This window comes from Pituophis catenifer, unplaced genomic scaffold (genome assembly GCF_029215685.1).
Source record: "Pituophis catenifer annectens isolate HBS135680 unplaced genomic scaffold, rPitCat1.0.hap2 SCAF_1, whole genome shotgun sequence".
NCBI lineage: Eukaryota > Metazoa > Chordata > Lepidosauria > Squamata > Colubridae > Pituophis > Pituophis catenifer.
In genome coordinates, this window is record NW_027256881.1 from 353,725,976 (window position 1) to 353,743,153 (window position 17,178).

Below are 17,178 nucleotides of genomic sequence, written 5' to 3' on the forward strand. Positions count from 1 at the left end.
CCTTAAAATTATTAAATATTTTGGCCGAAACACAGATTAAAACACCCAATTTACCACAAGAGACTTATGAATGGGAATGGAAAAGGTGGATAGAATATGTTCAGAACAAATACCAAACTAGAAAGTATCAAATAGCTTTTATTTGAAAATAATGTATTAGAAATATTTTAATGTATAGAGACAAAGAGGAAAAATTATATAGGGGGAGGGATGGGTTCAGGTTTATTTATTAGTGTTATTAGTTATGAGTATGTAATAGGGAAGTCTGGGGGGGGAGGGGTGGGGAGGTTTAGGGAGGATGGGAAGTTTGGGGAGGGGTGGGAGGGTGGTGGGGGGTGAAAAAAGGGGTGAAAATGTAATTGTAAAACTTTTGCAATAAAAAAAAAAAAAAAAAAAAACACCCAATTTATAAGATCAAACGAATTAAAAAAATTATTTATTTTATTTATTTATTTATTTATTTATTTATTTATTTATTTATTTATTTATTTATAATCAAATTTATATGCCGCCCTTCTCCCATAGGACTCGGGGTGGCTCACAGAATAAAAACAGCATAACAGTAAAACAGTGCTAAAACAAACCAATTTAAAATCCCCAGACAATTAAAACCTCGCAGCAGATCAGGGAATTTGCTGAAAAAAAGCCATGTCTTCAGGTTGGCGTGGAAAGTGCAGAGGTTGGGGGGCCGTCCGGAGCCCGGTGGGTAACCCATTCCAGAGGGTCGGTGCGACCACAGAGAACGCCCTCATCCTGGGGGCCGCCAGCCGACATTGTCTGGCCGATGGCACCCGGAGGAGGCATTCCTATGTGAGCGTACTGGGTGGTGGGAGGCCGGTAGGAGGTGGTCTTGGAAATACCCCAGGCCCCATGCCATGTAGGACTTTATAGGTGAGAACCAGCACCTTGAAGCGGATCCGAAGAGCCACCAGCAGCCAGTGCAAGTTCGCGTAGGAGAAGTGTAACACAGGAGTAACGGGAAGCTCCCGTAACAACCCGCGCGGCCACATTCTGGACCAGCTGGAGCCTCCGGGTGCACCCCAAGGGCAGCCCCATGTAGAGGGCATTGCAGTAATCCAACTGAGAAATAATGAGAGCATGAGTGACTGTACGGAGGGCATCCTGTCTAGGATATATTATTTGGATATATTATTTATATAATAAATAATCATAATAAAATAAAATAATAAGAAATAAAATAAAATAAAAATATGATATCATGACATGATATAATAATAATAATAATAATAATAATAATAATAATAATAAAATAAAATAATAAAATAAAATAAATAAAGTAAAATAAAATAAAATAAAAATAAAATATAAAATAAAATAATAAAATAAAATAATAAAATAAAATAAATAAATAAAATTTAAAAAAATATTTTGGAACAGCATATATTATCCTTATATCCTGATATTTATAACACCACCATCCAAACATCCACATTTGTCTATTCAAGGTCCTTGGAAAGGACTCGATAGATAGGCAGACAAAAATGGCAAATCCAGTCTGAAGATCTGGCTGGCTCTTTGACCGATAAATAAAATAACAAAATAAAATAAACGAAGCAATAAAATTTGGGGAGGCCACAAGGCAATCTGGGAGGGGGGGGGGCGTGGACTCATGGATGCAATGACCTCCCCACCACCAATACAATATAGCCACTCCTGGACTTATGACCACGATTGAGCCCAGAACTACATTCATTAAATGGTTGCTGTCATTAAGCAAGGCACTCATGCAGTCCCTGTCTCTGCTCACTGCAGTCATTATGTGGAGCAGGAGATGGCTTGGGGTGTAGGGAAGGCCCTGGGTTGCCGAATGAATGGTCGTAAAAGCGAGGACTACCTCTAGGGAGCCACAAGAGAAATCTTGAAGCACCCCTGATCAGATCCGGCCATGCCGACTCTCAGGAAACACCACCAAGTTTTTCCTCTTCCTCCCCAACACTGGGGTAAAATTCTAGGATCCCGAATTTGCTCTGTCTTGATTGGCTATTCTCTAAGGGTTTTCCTGGCTGATCCTTTCCTGTCCCTCTTAAAAGATCGGGGTTCTTCCCATCCTCATGAGCCTCGAGCCAAGTTTCAAAAGAAATCCAGTTATTTATTAGGAGCAACAAGTGGAGTCAGCTCTGCCTCACGTAATTTACGGCCCAACTATGACCCCTGTTTTCCCCCTCCTCCCAGGGTGTGTCATAAATCACATTCTCCAACGGAGCACTTTCGCGGGCTGTAGAGATCACGCCTCTCCGGCTGGTTTCGGTAACCTGGGATACAGCCTTGAGAAAAGTATGCGTGGAATGTGCTTCTGGTTGTGGCTGCCGTGCTGCTCCCCAGTTTTCCCCCACTCCTGCCTATGGCAACTCGAGAGCAGGCCAGGAATGTTTTACGAGTTGACAATGCTGTTTGGAGCCCACCAATGTGCCCTCAGCTCTGGATTTTGGAAAGCAAGGGAAGTTTTCGCCCCCAGCCCACTCTTCCGGGACCCGCGTGGGCCCAGATCCTACAAAATAAGAAGGACAGGGGAAAGTAGGAAACTCACCAACACAGCCCTGCCGGTCTAGAGTGGCCTGGTATCCAGAGTCACACGCACACTGGTAGGTGCCAATGACGTTCACGCAGCGCCCATTCCGGCACAGGCTGTCACTCAGGGAGCACTCGTTGATATCTGAGAAAGCAAGGGTTGAAAAGAGGGCCTCGTTATGTTGAGAGAGCAGTTCACCTTTGGCCACGACCGCAGGACCAGTGGTGGGTTGCCCCGGTTCGGACTGGTTCAGAAGAACCGGTAGTAAAATCAGCGGGAGGTTCTGCCCACTGACCTGGATGTCATCATAGGTGAGCTGCGCATGTGCAGAAGCTTCTGCACATGCGCAGAAGCGCAGAAGCGCACACTCCCAATGCAAACCAGTAGTAAAGGTAAGTAGAACCCACCCCTGGTCTGCACCCCCCTCCGTATTCAACATCCAGAGGGATGAGGATGTGAGCCATCTCTCTCTCTCTCTTTTTCTTCTCCTCTGCTCCAACGTGGCCGCCAGCAAAGGAGGTGCTTAAAAATAACCGGGCATGTTGGGGTCCTTGGCACTCTTAACTTGGCTGGGTTAATTTCTTGCAGACATTTCATTACCAAAGTAGGTAACATCATCAGTGTTAGAAGAGAGTGGGGCTTGTGGGGAGGAGAAGGATGACAGTAGAGACCCTGGTGCTCTCTGAGCTGGGTTCTTTTCTTGCAGATGTTTTATGACCTAACTAAGTAACATCATCAGTGTTAGGAGGGAGGCATTTGTACACACTGGCTTGCCCTGCCAGTTTCTCCCCCCCTCCCCCCACCCACAATGGCACTTCCTTGATTAGGCCGTTGTTTTCTGCTTGATTGTTTGTCTGGTGTTAATCCCTGCTTATCTCGGTTTCTCTTTCTATGGAGTCCTTGGTGCTCCCCGAGTTTGTTTTCTTACAGATCTTTCATGACCCAACTAGGGAACATCATCAGGGCTAGAAGGAAGGAGGGTTACTCTCTATTTATATACAATGCCTTGCCCTCTCAGTGTGGCTGGACATATCCTTGGCGATTCCCTGATTAGCCTGGGCATTAAACTGGGCAAACAACCGGACACTCACGCCAACGAATCAACCTAAGAACTGGAATGGGTTCATCTATCCAGATCAGGCTCTGGGTCCTTCCGGTCCAGACTTCAGCATCCCAGCCTGCCTGGGGGGTGGCATGAGGGTGGCTCCCAGCCCAAGCGGGGAGGGCCAGATCCCTTCACTGCTGTTGTGTTCTCCCCCACCCCAGCAAAGAGGATTCCAGGGAAGGAAGACTGCAAAGAGTGGCTTGGTCCCAGGGATGAAATGCTACCGGTTCAGGCCGGTTTGCCCCGAACCGGTAGTACAAATTTTTTTTTAAAAAAAATATTCCGACAATCAGCTGAGTGACGCCCGATCATCGGAATTTTTTAAAAAACCTTTTAAAGCATTTTTTTACTACCAGTTCTCCAGAACTGGTAGTTAAAAATGCTTTAAAAAGTAAACCGGTTCAGATTTCACCACTGCTTGGTTCCCATTTCCGTCAAATATTCCCCATTCGTAACAACCTTCTCAAATGGACGACTCACCTACACAGACGTTGCCCTCGGCGGTCAGCTCATGGCCCGGAGGGCAAAGGCACTCAAAGCTGCCCTCAGTGTTGACGCAGACCCCTCCGCGGCACAGGAGAGGGTCTCTCTCGCATTCATCAATATCTGGAAGATTTAAAAGCCAGCTGAGTTAGGAAGCCAGCCGAAAAGTTATATCTCCTACATGACCCATCCCTTAGCAACTGTTCTGAGTTACAACAGATTTCCCCAGAGCTACTTATGACCTGAAGTTCTGATGGCTGCCCCTCCCCCCACAATGGTCACTTATTTATATTTTGGGCCCTTGGTGACCCGCTGTTCTGTCCCAGCTACAGACCCCAAAGAATGCAGCACACACAAAGTCCGTACAAACCTTAATTTACTAATTAAAGACTACTAATGAGCTCTCTTAGTAGTTGTTCGAACACAAGTACAATAAATCAGTCTTTTCTGAACAAGGGCTGTTAATTTAACTTCGACAAGAATTCAAAGAACAGGCACAGTATTTCAGATAACCATAATCTTACTCTGGTTGGCAGAATGCCCAGAAACAATTTGCAGGAAAACTGATAAGAGAGAAACAAGAGCCAAATCAAACGTTTTTCTGGAATCAAGAAGCAAAGGAATTTGAACGAAGTTGTTTCCTGCAAATTGCATCATTGTCCTTCCTTAAATAGGCTAGGGGAGTGGCCAATTAGCCCGAAGCCTTACTCTTGAGGAGACCTCCTCCTGAGGAGCCACTCCTGCCTTTTTGCAGCTCTGCGCACTCATGCATTGAAAAGAGGCTCCTCCTCTTCTTCCCCTTCACTTATGGGAGCTTCTGGAGGTTCTGAAGGCCCTGGCTGAATCCCCGCCTCTGGCACCACATCTTCTCCAGCCTCCTCATTGTCTGACTTGAGCGCCAGCTGTACAGACTGCTGGCACAGCACCACACCAGCCTCCTCGCTGTTGGAATCAGCTACTAGCTGCACAGGCCCCTGATGGGCCACAACACCCTCCTCGCATTTATGGCTGTTGGCAGTGGCACCTAATCAATGTTGGAATGTATTTTTATGCAACAACTGCAGGAGTATTCCGCCAGTAGATGGCAGGGATTACACATTTGGCTCTATGGTATATATTCTATGCTCTTTTGTTCTAAGTAGAGTTTCCTGTTTCCTGTTACAGTTAAAATAGTTGAGCAGTAAAGCACATGGTGACGGTTTGCTCTGAGGTGAACAAAAGGAGTTCAAAGCTGCAGGCAGCCTTCGAACGTCAGTGCTGTGTCTTGCCTGGGTCGCACACCTAGCATCTGCACAAGAATGACACAGGGGCCAATCCACTTTCCAGCACCTAAGACAGGGGATGCAACGGAGTTTGCACAATATCCTTAATTTTCCATGCTGGCCACATAACGCTTAGCATGGCTAAACGTAGATCAGAGCTCCGTGTGGAGAAGGAAATGAGAAACCGGGAGATTCAAATTGGTCAATTTGAAAAGGTCAAGAAGCAAGAGACGTTAATGTTATGCATGTTAGAAAATAGAGACAGCCAAAGAATGAAAAAAAGAATGAAAAAAAGAATGAAAAAAAGAATGAAAAAAAGCCAGTGCAGGTAGTCCTCGACTTACGACCACGGTTGAGCCCAAACTTTCCATTGCTAAGTGAGACAGTCATTAAGTGAGTTTTGCTCCATTCTACGACCAACTTGCTGCAGTTGTTAAGTGAATCACCGCTGCTGTTAAGTTAGCCATGCGGTTGTTAAGTGAATCTTGGCTTTCCCCATGGTCAGAAGGCCGCAATAGGCGATCACGTGACCCTGGGACGCTGCGGCTGTCATAGATACGAGCATTTGAATTTTGATCATAGGGGCGTGGGAATACTGCAACGGTCGTAAGTGTGAAAAACAGTCGCAAGTGCCGTTCTTCAGTGCCGTTGTAACTTCAAACGGTCAGGAAACAAATCTATGTTTTTGCCACACCCTCGGGTGCACTCCTTACCCATGCAGTTCTTCATCATCATAAAGCCGCTCTCGTAGCCTTCGAAGCATTCGCACTCAAAACCGCCGGGCGTGTTGACGCAGGCACCGTGGCCACACAGGTCTGGCGAGATCCGGCACTCGTCTATATCTGGTTGAGGGAGAGGAGAAGAATCAAGACATGGTCCAACAGAAGCTTCCTTGGGAGAAAGTGAGGGTCCCCAACTGTTTGGGATGTTGGGGTGCACCAGGGGTGGGTTCTAATTTTTTTTACTACCGGTTCTGTGGGCGTGGCTTACTTTGTGGGTGTGGCTTGGAGGTCATGTGACTAGGCGGGCGTGGCTAGCTGGTCAGAGTCATTTCTGGAAGGTCCTCACACTTACGACCAGTCCTCGCACTTACGACCCAACTCATTTGTTTGCTTTTAACACTGATCAGCTGTAGGGTGGCCCTTTGAAGCCCCCCCCCCCAAGACTTTATTTCCCTCTAGTCATCAGCTGGGACTCAGGAGGCAGCAATAGATTGGGGGTGGGACCAAATAAAAGGTAAGAATAACGTGGGTGGGGGGGTAGGGGGTGGGGGGGGCGGGGGGGGGAGAACCGGTTCGGTGACATCATATCGTCACCGCTACCGGCTCGGCCGAACCGGACCGAACCAGGAGGAACCCACCACTGGGGTGCACCTCCAGAGGCTGCTTGATCTGGGGGCCAAAGTGGGTCACGTTGGGAGATCTTAACTTCCAGAAGTCTGGAGCATCTCTTCATGGCCACCATGACAGCCATGGACATGACTCATGTTATGTAGATCCTGACAGACAGGAAGGAAGGGAGGGAGGAAGGGAGGGAGGGAACAGAGAGGAAAAAGGGATGGTTGAGGGAGGCAAGAGGAGGAGAGACTGCAGGGAAGGAAGGAAGGAAGGAAGGAAGGAAGGAAGGAAGGAAGGAAGGAAGGAAGGAAGGAAGGAAAGAAAGAAAGAAAGAGGAAGGAAGGAGATAGGATAGAAAGGAGGAAAGAAAGAAGAAAGGGAAGGAGGAAAGGAAGAATAAAAAGAGATGAAAGGAAGAAGGGAGAGGGGAATGGAGGGAGGGACCAAGGAAGTAAAGAAGAAAGTGATGAAGGGAGGGAGAGAGGGAGGACGGAAGGAAGGAGATAGGAGGGAAGGAAAGAAAGAAGGGAGGGAAGAAGAAAGGAAAGAAGAAAAAAGGGAGGGAGGGAGGGAGGAATGAAGAGAAGAAGGAGGGAGGGAGGGAGGGAGGGAGGAAGGAAGGAAGGAATTTCACAGGCAAAGTTGGGAGCAGGAATTCAAGCGAGATTCGTGAAGTGGGGTGAGGTTCTTACACCTGGGCTCACCTGTGCAGTTCCTCTCCTCGGCATCCAGAGCGAAGCCACTGCCACAGAGACAGCGGAAGCTCCCGATGGTGTTGCGACAAGTGCCGTGGGTGCAAAGACCAGAGAACATCTTGCATTCGTTCACATCTGTGGGAAAGGCAGAAAGACGACGGTTCAGTATGGGTATCACTCTTTGTGAGGGACTCAAAGATCCTCAGAGAGAGCGCGAACGACCAGAGGACTGCAAGGAATATAAATCCTTCCGTTCTCCACCATTCAGTCAGAACTGAAGAAGCTTCTTGGACGAGAAGCGAAACACCTTCAAAGGTAAAGAAAATCCAGGTGCCTCTTGAGAAAAAAAAGAACCTTTGGGACAACCATGACTTGGAAAACTGAGAATCTCCAGAGACGCTCAAACGACACCTGTTGGAAGTACAAACCCCTGTCCTTTTTGGAAGAGCAGATAAAGGGGCTTGAGGAGGGGTATCCATACTATAACAGACCACGGAAAGTGAGAAGTTCTGTCCAGGATGAAGCTGCTTAGGTGTTGCAGAGAAGAAACTCAACGCCAGACAACTGCCATCCCCTTTCCCACGCTTTAAGCAGCTCATTACAATTGAACTTCGTTGCATGATACATTCAATCAAACATTTGCTGCAAATTATTCAGGTTCTCAGCCAATAGCCCAGCACTATCAGCACACAAATCTGCTTCTCCAACCCACACATTTCTAATGCCCCCACAAGCAGTGGTTTAAGGGGGATCCTTAAATCTTTGCCTTACTCCCCACTTCAAGGGCATCCCAACGATGCCCTTGAAGTGATGTCCCGGTGCCTGGAGGCCGTGCAGACCTGGATAGGGAGAAACAGGCTCCGACTCAACCCTTCCAAGACTGAGTGGCTGTGGCTTCCGGTGTCCCGATATAGCCAGCTGGTGCCATTGCTGGTTATTGGGGGCAAATCACTGGCCCCCACGGAGAGGGCTCATAACTTGGGCATCCTCCTGGATGCACGGCTGTCTTTAGAAGAGCATATGACGGCCGTGGCCAGGGGGGGCTTTTTATCAGGTCTGCCTGATACGCCAGTTGCGTCCCTTTCTGGATCGGGATTCCCTACGCATGGTCACTCAGGCACTCATCACTTCCCGCCTGGACTACTGCAATGCTCTTTACATGGGGCTCCCCTTGGGGTGCACCCGGAGGCTCCAGCTGGTCCAGAATGCGGCTGCATGGGGGATTATGGGAGCGACGGGACGCTCCCATGTGACACCTCTCCTGCGCGAGCTGCACTGGCTCCCGGTGGTCTTCCGGGTGCGCTTCAAGGTGTTGGTCACCACCTTTAAAGCGCTCCATGGCATGGGACCTGGGTATTTGCGGGACCGCCTTCTGCCACCGATAGCCTCCCACCGATCAGTACGCTCCCACAGAGAGGGACTCCTCAGGGTGCCGTCAGCCAGGCAATGTCATCTGGCGACCCACAGGGGGAGGGCCTTCTCTGTGGCAGCTCCTGCCCTCTGGAACGATTTGCCCCCGGAGATAAGAAGGATATCGGATCTCCGGGTCTTTCACCGTGCCCTAAAAACTTTTCTTTTCCAGCAAGCAGGGCTGGCATGAAACCCCCTCCACTTTTTAGTTTTTAGCTTTTTAAATTGTCAAAGGGGTTTTAGTTTCAATGTTTTAAATTTTTGGGCCACAGTTATTTAATTCTTTTAATAATTTTAAATTTTTAAATGTATTGATATGTGTTTTAATCTGGCTGTGCACCGCCCTGAGTCCACTTGGAGAAGGGCGGGATATAAATTGAATAAAATAAAATAAAAATAAAATTAAGGCTGCCCCCTGTGCTAAGCCTTCCACAGATTCTCATCCTTTTCTCCCACACATGCATTTTTGCAATCGTCCTTCCGTACCCCCTCCTCGCACCTTTGTAAAAAGGCCTGCCGGATAAGACGTCTCCCCTGTTGGCAAAGCCGGATCCCCGCGGACAGATGGCTTTGAATTCGGCTGAGCCGGGCTTGGGGCATTCCTCGCAGTCCTTGCCCCAGGCCGCGCCGACAGAGCAGCAGCAAAGATCGATGCGGTATTTCCCAGGCAAAGCCACGGTGCACTCGTCCTCGGCCCACTTCATGTAGCACTGCTCCAGCCGCACGTCTGGATGGGGGAGAAACGAGAATGAATGGAGAAGTCGGAAAGCTGGGATGAGGACCCCCTTAGTGAAAAAGCAGAGAGCAGGGATTTTTCCTTCCTTCCTTCCTTCCTTCCTTCCTTCCTTCCTTCCTTCCTTCCTTCCTTCCTTCCTCCCTCCCTCCCTTCCTCCTTCCTTTTCTTCTTTCTTTCTTTCTTTCTTTCTTTCTTTCTTTCTTTCTTTCTTTCTTTCTTTCTCCTCTTCTCTCCCCTTGCCTGCTCACCCATCCCTTTTTCCCTTCCTTCCTTCTCTCTTTCTCTTTCCTTCCTTCCTTCTTTCCTTTTTTCTCCTCTCCCCTTGCCTGCTCACCCATCCTTTTTTCCTTTCCCTCCTTCCTTCTTTTCTTTCTAACACCCTCCCTCTTTCCCTCCCCCTCCCTTCCCTTCCCTTCCTTTCCACCATTCCCATTCCCCCTCTCTCCTCTTGCTTCCACACCCATCCTTTTCCTTCCTTCCTTCCTTCCTTCCTTCCTTCCTTCCTTCCTTCCTTCCTTCCTTCCTTCCTTCCTTCCTTCCTATCTCCCTCCCTCTTTCCTTCCCTTCCCTTCCCTTCCTTTCCCTCTTTCTGATTCCCATCTCATTCCCCTTCCCTTTCCTTCCTTTCCACCCTTCCCATACCCATTCCCTCCTCTCCTCTCCTCTCCTCTCCCTCCTCTCCTCTCCTCTCCTCTCCTCTCCTCTCCTCTCCTCTCCTCTCCTCTCCTCTCCTCTCCTCTCAACTTTTACATTGATTATTTTGCTCCCTCTGGAAAGCTAGAGGGGACAGCTGTACAGTAGTCCTCAACTTACAACTATTCATTTAATGAGCATTTGAAATAACAATGATGCTGAAAAAAAGTGACTTACAACAGATCCTTGGATCTTTGACTGTTGCAGCATCCCTAATGGTCTGGCACAGAACTGAGTGACGGCTAAGCCCACACTTTTAGTCTGACTTCCCTCACAGGGTCAAATCTCCCTGCTAACTGCCTGCCCCAAGGCAAGCTGAGATATCAAAGGTATGATGTGTTCCAGGGTTTGGCAATATTTGCAGCTTCCTCTCCGTCTTATGACTGGAGTCCCCACTGATCAAACTTTCAGCATTCCCCAAGAGAAGAACTCCCCCAGATGAGACATCTCGCCCGGTCCTCACCCACGCAAGTCCGGCCAGAACCATCCAAGGTCAAACCTTCTGGACATTCGCATCGGAAGGACCCTGCTGTGTTCACACAATGACCGTTGGGGCAAACGCCCGGGAAGACGTCGCACTCGTTCACATCTGGTGGGGCAGAGAGAAAGACCAGTTGGAAGGCAGAAGGTCCTGCTAGGGCCCGTGGCTGGGGCAGCTCTAGAAGACCTCCCTATCATTCTTCTCAAAGAGCACCATTTCCCAGACTGCTGGGTAATCTCCCGTCTGAGCAGAGCTGAATTGCAGTTACGTCAACGCTTGAGAGGTCCAACTTAAGAAGAATCAGGTTGTGACGTTCTTTGACCATTCACCGGTGGTGAAGGAGCTTTCTGCCCCATTCCACAGCAGGTTGTCTCTGAACATCTCCACAGCCTTCCTCCCGAATCTCTCAGAGACAACCAATTCCTCTTTCTCGGAGGTTGGGGTACTCCATAGCCAGCCCCTCAAGAAACAAGGCAGGGCTCACCAACCAGAGATGGAAGCTACCTTCACAAGAGAGACCCTTCCTCCTGGCGTAACCTCGCGGACAGGCGGCATCTGGAGCCAAAGAGAGAAAAGGGTGAACTTTTTGGCATGTTGGCTTGTTGGGAGACCCAAAGGAAGGGACCCCCATATATCCGAGTCCCACTTTACCGATCTCACAGCGTTCACAGGGGCTGCCCCAGGCAGCCCCCAGTGTAGCACAGCATTCGGACTTCAAGGTAGCTCCATTGATGTTGACTTCACAGCGTCCTTCTTGGATGTTGAGCCAACAGGTGCCCTTCATGCTGTCTGAGGGCACAGGAAAAAGCAGAGAGACAGGTTGGAGGAGGCAGGAGTGGTGCGGTGGCCTAGAGGTGGAGCTCTTGCCTCACAATCAGGAAGCTGTGAGTTCGATCCTGGGTAGAGGCTCTCTCTAGGCACACTGAGAACAATATCTGTTGAACAAAACTCCTCATTGGTGACAGGAAGGGCATCCGGCCATTAAAACACTCTGCTAGTTCCATTCAGTTTCCCAGACCCCACCCGCAAGGGATTATGAGGTTGTTAAATGATGATGATGATGACAGATTGGAGGAGGCAAAGAAGCATCATTGTACATGTTCAAGAGTTAGAAAAGGACATCTCAGTCCTCACTTGCTGGCGAGAAACAGTCCAGCCAACCCATTGTCTTCCACAACTAGATGAGCTACTTCTATTTTACTGGAAGGCTACTGTCAGGGAATTGCGCAGCAGGTGTCCCAAATGAAGCCAGAGACATGGACTCGAGCATCATTTTATAGAAAATAAATATATTTAACATCTATTTTTACAGTAAATAAGATAGTCAAGCACATCACTACATCATCATGAAGTAAATCGTGAGGTAAATCAATGCATGAGCAGACTGGATAGTCAGGAACACAGAAACATAATGAGGTAAATCAAAAAGCATACAGAGCACACAGACGAAAAAGGCGGGAAAAAAAGGGAAACTCCCTCTTTAACCCACAGCAACCAATCACAGCTCAGATTGCCTCATGCATGAAGAGACAAGATATTCAGGAATACAGAAATATCATGAGGTAAATCAAAAAGCATACAGAGCACACAGAAGAAAAAGGCGGGAAAACAGGGAAACTCCCCCTTTACACCCACAGCAACCAATCACAACCTCATGTAGAAGCCCACACTCTCTAGCCAATCAACTACAATTCTGTGTGTGGCTGACACTCGACAGCTGGTGCATTGTACACTACTGTTCCAGCTATTAAATTAAATATTTTAACAGTTACAAGAACAGAATCCTACAAGTCTGAAAGTACAAACTTCCCACCGCCATTTTTAACTGCCTGATCCGTTAGGGTGGGTCCTTTCTAATTTTCTTCACCTGACTGTTGAGTCACTGAGGGCTCCTGCCTCTCTTCTCCAATGGTGGCCTACCCAGCTTCTCTTCCCCTTTCCTCCAGGTCATCCACCGTTCCCTGGCACCCCCCTTCGCACCCCCCAGAGTCCAGGACCCCACATCCTGGCTCTAAGATCCAAGCCTATGACCGTCACTGGTCAGGGCAGCCCCTTACCAACACAGATGGTGCCACTGAGATCCAATTTGCTTCCGGGCGAGCACTCACACGCAAAGGATCCGGCATTGTTCCGGCAGAGTCCGTTAACACAGGGATTGGACGTGCATTCGTTGATATCTAGGAGAGAGAAAGAAAATGGTGCTACCTACAGGCAGGGAAGGGGACGGGGGTGATTGTGCTTCATGGTGCAAGGTCCGGCATATATTTGGTGCATTGGAAAAAGTCAAGATGGTGACCACAGCTGTCTAAATAAAAGCCTCACATGGCAACCCATGTGAAAGAAGTCTGATGCCACGGCAGCCAACATCTTGACTTTGTCATCCATCACCTGACCCTTGATTTTGGGGGGAAATTAACAAAATATCAGAGTTGGAAGTGACCTTGGAGGTCATCTAGTCCAACCCCGTTTTCATGCAGGACACCCATTTCAGACAAATGTCTGAAATCCAGTCTCTTCTTAAAAACTTCCAATGTTGGAGCATCCATAACTTCCAGAGTTCCACTGGTTAATTATTCTAACTGTCAGGAAATTTCTCCTTACTTCTAAGTTGCTTCTCTCCTTGATTGGTTTCCACCCATTACTTCTTGTCCTGCCCTCGGGTGCTTTGGAGAATAGCTTGACACCTTCTTCTTTGGGGCAACCCCTGAGATATTGGAAGACTGCTATCTTGTCTCCCCTGGTCCTTCTCTTCATTAAACTAGACATACCCTGTTCCTGAAACCGTTCTTCATATGTTTTAGCCTCCAGTCCCCTAATCATCTTTGTTGCTCTTCTCTGCACTCTTTCTAGAGTCTCAACATCTTTTTGACATCGTGGCGACCAAAACTGGATGCCATATTCCAAGCGTGGCCTTACCAAGGCATTATAAAGTGGTATTAACACTTCACGTGATCTTGATTCTATTCCTCTGTTGATACAGCCCAGAACTGTGTTGGTTTTTTTGGCAGCTGCTGCAGATGGCTGGCTCATATCTAAATGGTTGTCCACTAGGACTCCAAGATCTCTCTCACAGTTATTACTATTGAGCAAGGTAGCACATATACGGTACCTGTGCATTTGGTTTTTCTTGCCTAAATGTAGAAACTTACTTTTTTTCACCATTGAATTTCATTTTATTACACAGGGCTGTTGTGGCTCTGTTGCCTGAGCCTGGGCTATCGACAGATGCAGACTCTGAGAGTGAGGGAGAGGAGTTGGCAAGGCCTCCCTCTCCAGGACTCTCCTCTCTGGCAATGCCTCTGGAGGACACCGAAGGCCAAGAGATAGGCCCAGAGCCAAGCATGTCCCTGCAGCCATAGGTGGACAGCGATGAAGGAGATAAGTGCTGGCTGGATCCTTGACAGCAGCGCAGGGAGAAGCGTGCGCAGCAGAGGGGAAGGCGTGCCAGAGATTAGCTGAGTCACTGGACCACACCCCACAGGGTATAAATGTGGGTGTGGTGTCCGGTTCAGTTTGTGACGAGCAAAAACTAGAAATAATCCATGATCTCTGCATTACTGGACTTCTGCCTGCCTTGTCGGACTGCATTTGGACTAATCCTTGTATTGCTGAAACTTTGCCTGCTTTATTGGAATGCTTGCAGTCTAATCTTTGTTTTGTGTGAGTAAAGTCTGAATTGGCAGCTAGCCACTGGGTTGCTGCCAGCTTTATCCTCAAAGACTTTGTCGTGTGGCTTATTAACTCCGGGCCGTCTGTGGGGGTGCGTGTGTGGGACAGGGACAGAACAAGGGCCCAGTGTTCAACAAGAAATTAGAAGCTGGATAGTTTATGAGGATCTGTCCCAATGTCCTGCTTCATGGCCATAAGCTGTTTGGGATCTACCACATTCAACCACGCACCCTCACTGCCATGGTTTCAAGGCTTCTGCCTTGATGTTTGGGGTCTGCGGTGTACCCACTTCCATGGCAAGAGCAAATGAAGGATTCAGCAGACAGACAGACAGTTACCTTCACATGTGTCTGTCTCGGTCCGGAAGACAAATCCTTTGGGGCAGCTGCAGCTGTAGCTCCCAGGAGTGTTGCGACACAAACCGTTGTCACACAACAGGCGATTGATGGCACATTCATCAACATCTGGAGAGAGAAGTAAAGGCACAGAACCTGACCAACGGGACTGGCAGGCAGTTGAGAGAGCAACCTCTTTCCTCCCTCCTCTTTTGAGCCAAAAGGACTAGCCACTTAAAAAAAAAATCAAGGGAGCCTAATAGGATAGGGTAGGGGTCAGAAACCCACGGCTCTGGAGCTGCATGTGGCTCTTTCATCCCTCTGCTGCGGCTCCCTGTCGCCCGTTGGCTCCACAATTGATAGGGCTTTCGGTTAGGACAGGTAGAGGAAAAAGGACGCCATGCTAGGAGGAGACTCTATGGTGAGGGGAACTGGACTTCCGGTCAGCTCCAGAATTGAATGGGGGGCTTCTGGTTAGGACTTTTGTGGCTTGTTGAGTGTTTAAGGTTGCCGATCCCTGGGATAGGGTATACACAGACAATGGGGTTTAATTCTGACTTTTCTCTCCTCTGGCCTTCCTATCCTTCCCATTGGGAATTAGATGGAGAATCACAGTTTCCCAGGACAGAGATGTCCATTCTGTCAACTATCGGAAGTTATTCACCTTGCAAAAGTTGAATAATTCCTGTGAAGCCCTTGATGCTCTCTGAACTGGGTTGTTCATTTGCAGACATTTCATTACCCGACTAGGTTACACCATCCATGCTAGGGAGTGTGGGGTTTGCTCCCTGTTTATAAACAACAGCTTGCATTGGCAGTGTTGATGAAGTGTTGTATTTCCTTGATCATTTCTTGATTAGGATAGTGTTTTCTGTCTGTTTGCTTCATTATTTCTCTCCATGGTAGAGAGAAGATTCTTTGATTAGAATCAAGTTTTCTACTTGATCGTTTGTCTGGTATTAATCCCTGCTTATCTGGGCGTTCTGGCTTATCTGAGTGATTCTCAGTTGTTAACAAAACGGACATCTCTGGCCTGAGAAACTATGGTTCTCCATATCATTCTCCAACAAGTACAGAGCTAATTTTCGTCCCTCTTTGGTGAGAAATGGCAATTAATCAAGCATGGATGATCCTTCCACAGGTAGAAAACATCAATCACCACTTTCTTCCTCCGGTCCTTGGCTCACCCATCACAGAATAACAGAACATAATAACAGAGATGGAAGGATCCTTGGAGGTCATCTAGTCCAACCCCCTGCTCAAGTAGGAAACTCTATACCATTTCAGACAAATGGTTGTCCAGTCTCTTCTTAAAAATCTCCAGTGATGGAGCACCCACAACTTCTGGTGGCAAGCAGTTCCACTGATTAATTGTTCTCACTGTCGGGAAATTTCTCCTTAGTTCTAGGTTGCTTCTCTCCATGGTTAGTTTCCATCCATTGCTTCTTGTCCTGCCCTCAGGTGCTTTGGAGAAGAGCTTGACTCCCTTCTTCTTGGTGGCAATCCCTGAGATATCGGAACACTGTTATCCTGTCGCCTCTACATCAGGGATGGGTTCTACTTATCTTTACTACCAGTTTGCAATGGGGCCGCGCGCACGCTCTTCTGCACAAGCGCAGAAGCTTCTGTGCATGTGCAGAAGCATTTTGATGATGTTGGGTTCGGTGGGCGGAGCCTAATGCTGGTTTTACTACCGGTTCTATAGAACCGGTGCGAACCGGGGGGGGCAGCCACCACTGCTCTACATTTCATTAATCTAGACATGCCCAATTCCAGCAACCGTTCTTCGTACGTTTTAGCCTCCGGCCTCCTGATCATCCTCGTTGCTCTTCTCTGCACTCTTTCACAACCTTTGCTACGCTGGATGGCCAGCCTTGGCGTGTTGGCCTCAAGATAGCATGTTTTGGGCTTGTTCCCTCTTACTCACCCACGCAGTTCTTCCCAGTGGGGTCCGATTCGTAGCCCAGATTGCAAATGCAGCGGTAGCTCCCTCGAAGGTTTTCGCACATCCCGTTGGGGCAAATGTCAGGGTTCAAGGCGCACTCGTTGATATCTACGTAGGAGAATTGCCATTTTGGTCATCTGGCAGTCCTTGTCCCCAACATTTCCCCCCCACCCCCTTTCTTCAATGTTTCTCAACCGTGGCCACCTTAAGATGTCCGGACTTCAACTCCCAGAACTCCCCATCCAGGATGGAAACACTAAGGCCAAAACCCGAGGAACTAATAACTAAATACAGGTAGTCCTTGACTTACAATGGTTCTATTTAGTGACCATTCAAAGTTACAACAACACTTAAAAAAGCGACTTATGACCCATGTTTTCTCAGTTATGACCGGGAGTGGAGGATGGGTCTCTGTCTCTTCCCCCAAATGGGATAGCAGAGAAAATTATTGCAAAGACACAAATGGAGGACAGCGGGTGTGTTTATCATTCTTTTAA

The 17,178-nt window shown here is 48.1% G+C and overlaps 1 protein-coding gene across 1 annotated transcript in view; it reads right to left on the reverse strand.

Annotated features, from left to right (window-relative positions):
- FBN3 (fibrillin 3) overlaps positions 1–17,178 on the reverse strand; it is a 192,867-nt gene that overhangs the window by 82,898 nt on the left and 92,791 nt on the right. The window contains 11 exon segments of the mRNA XM_070939090.1: positions 2,549–2,674; positions 4,116–4,241; positions 6,094–6,222; positions 7,422–7,547; positions 9,322–9,549; positions 10,715–10,840; positions 11,237–11,287; positions 11,384–11,521; positions 12,790–12,909; positions 14,740–14,865; positions 16,664–16,789. Of these exon segments, the coding sequence (XP_070795191.1) occupies positions 2,549–2,674; positions 4,116–4,241; positions 6,094–6,222; positions 7,422–7,547; positions 9,322–9,549; positions 10,715–10,840; positions 11,237–11,287; positions 11,384–11,521; positions 12,790–12,909; positions 14,740–14,865; positions 16,664–16,789 (1,422 nt within the window).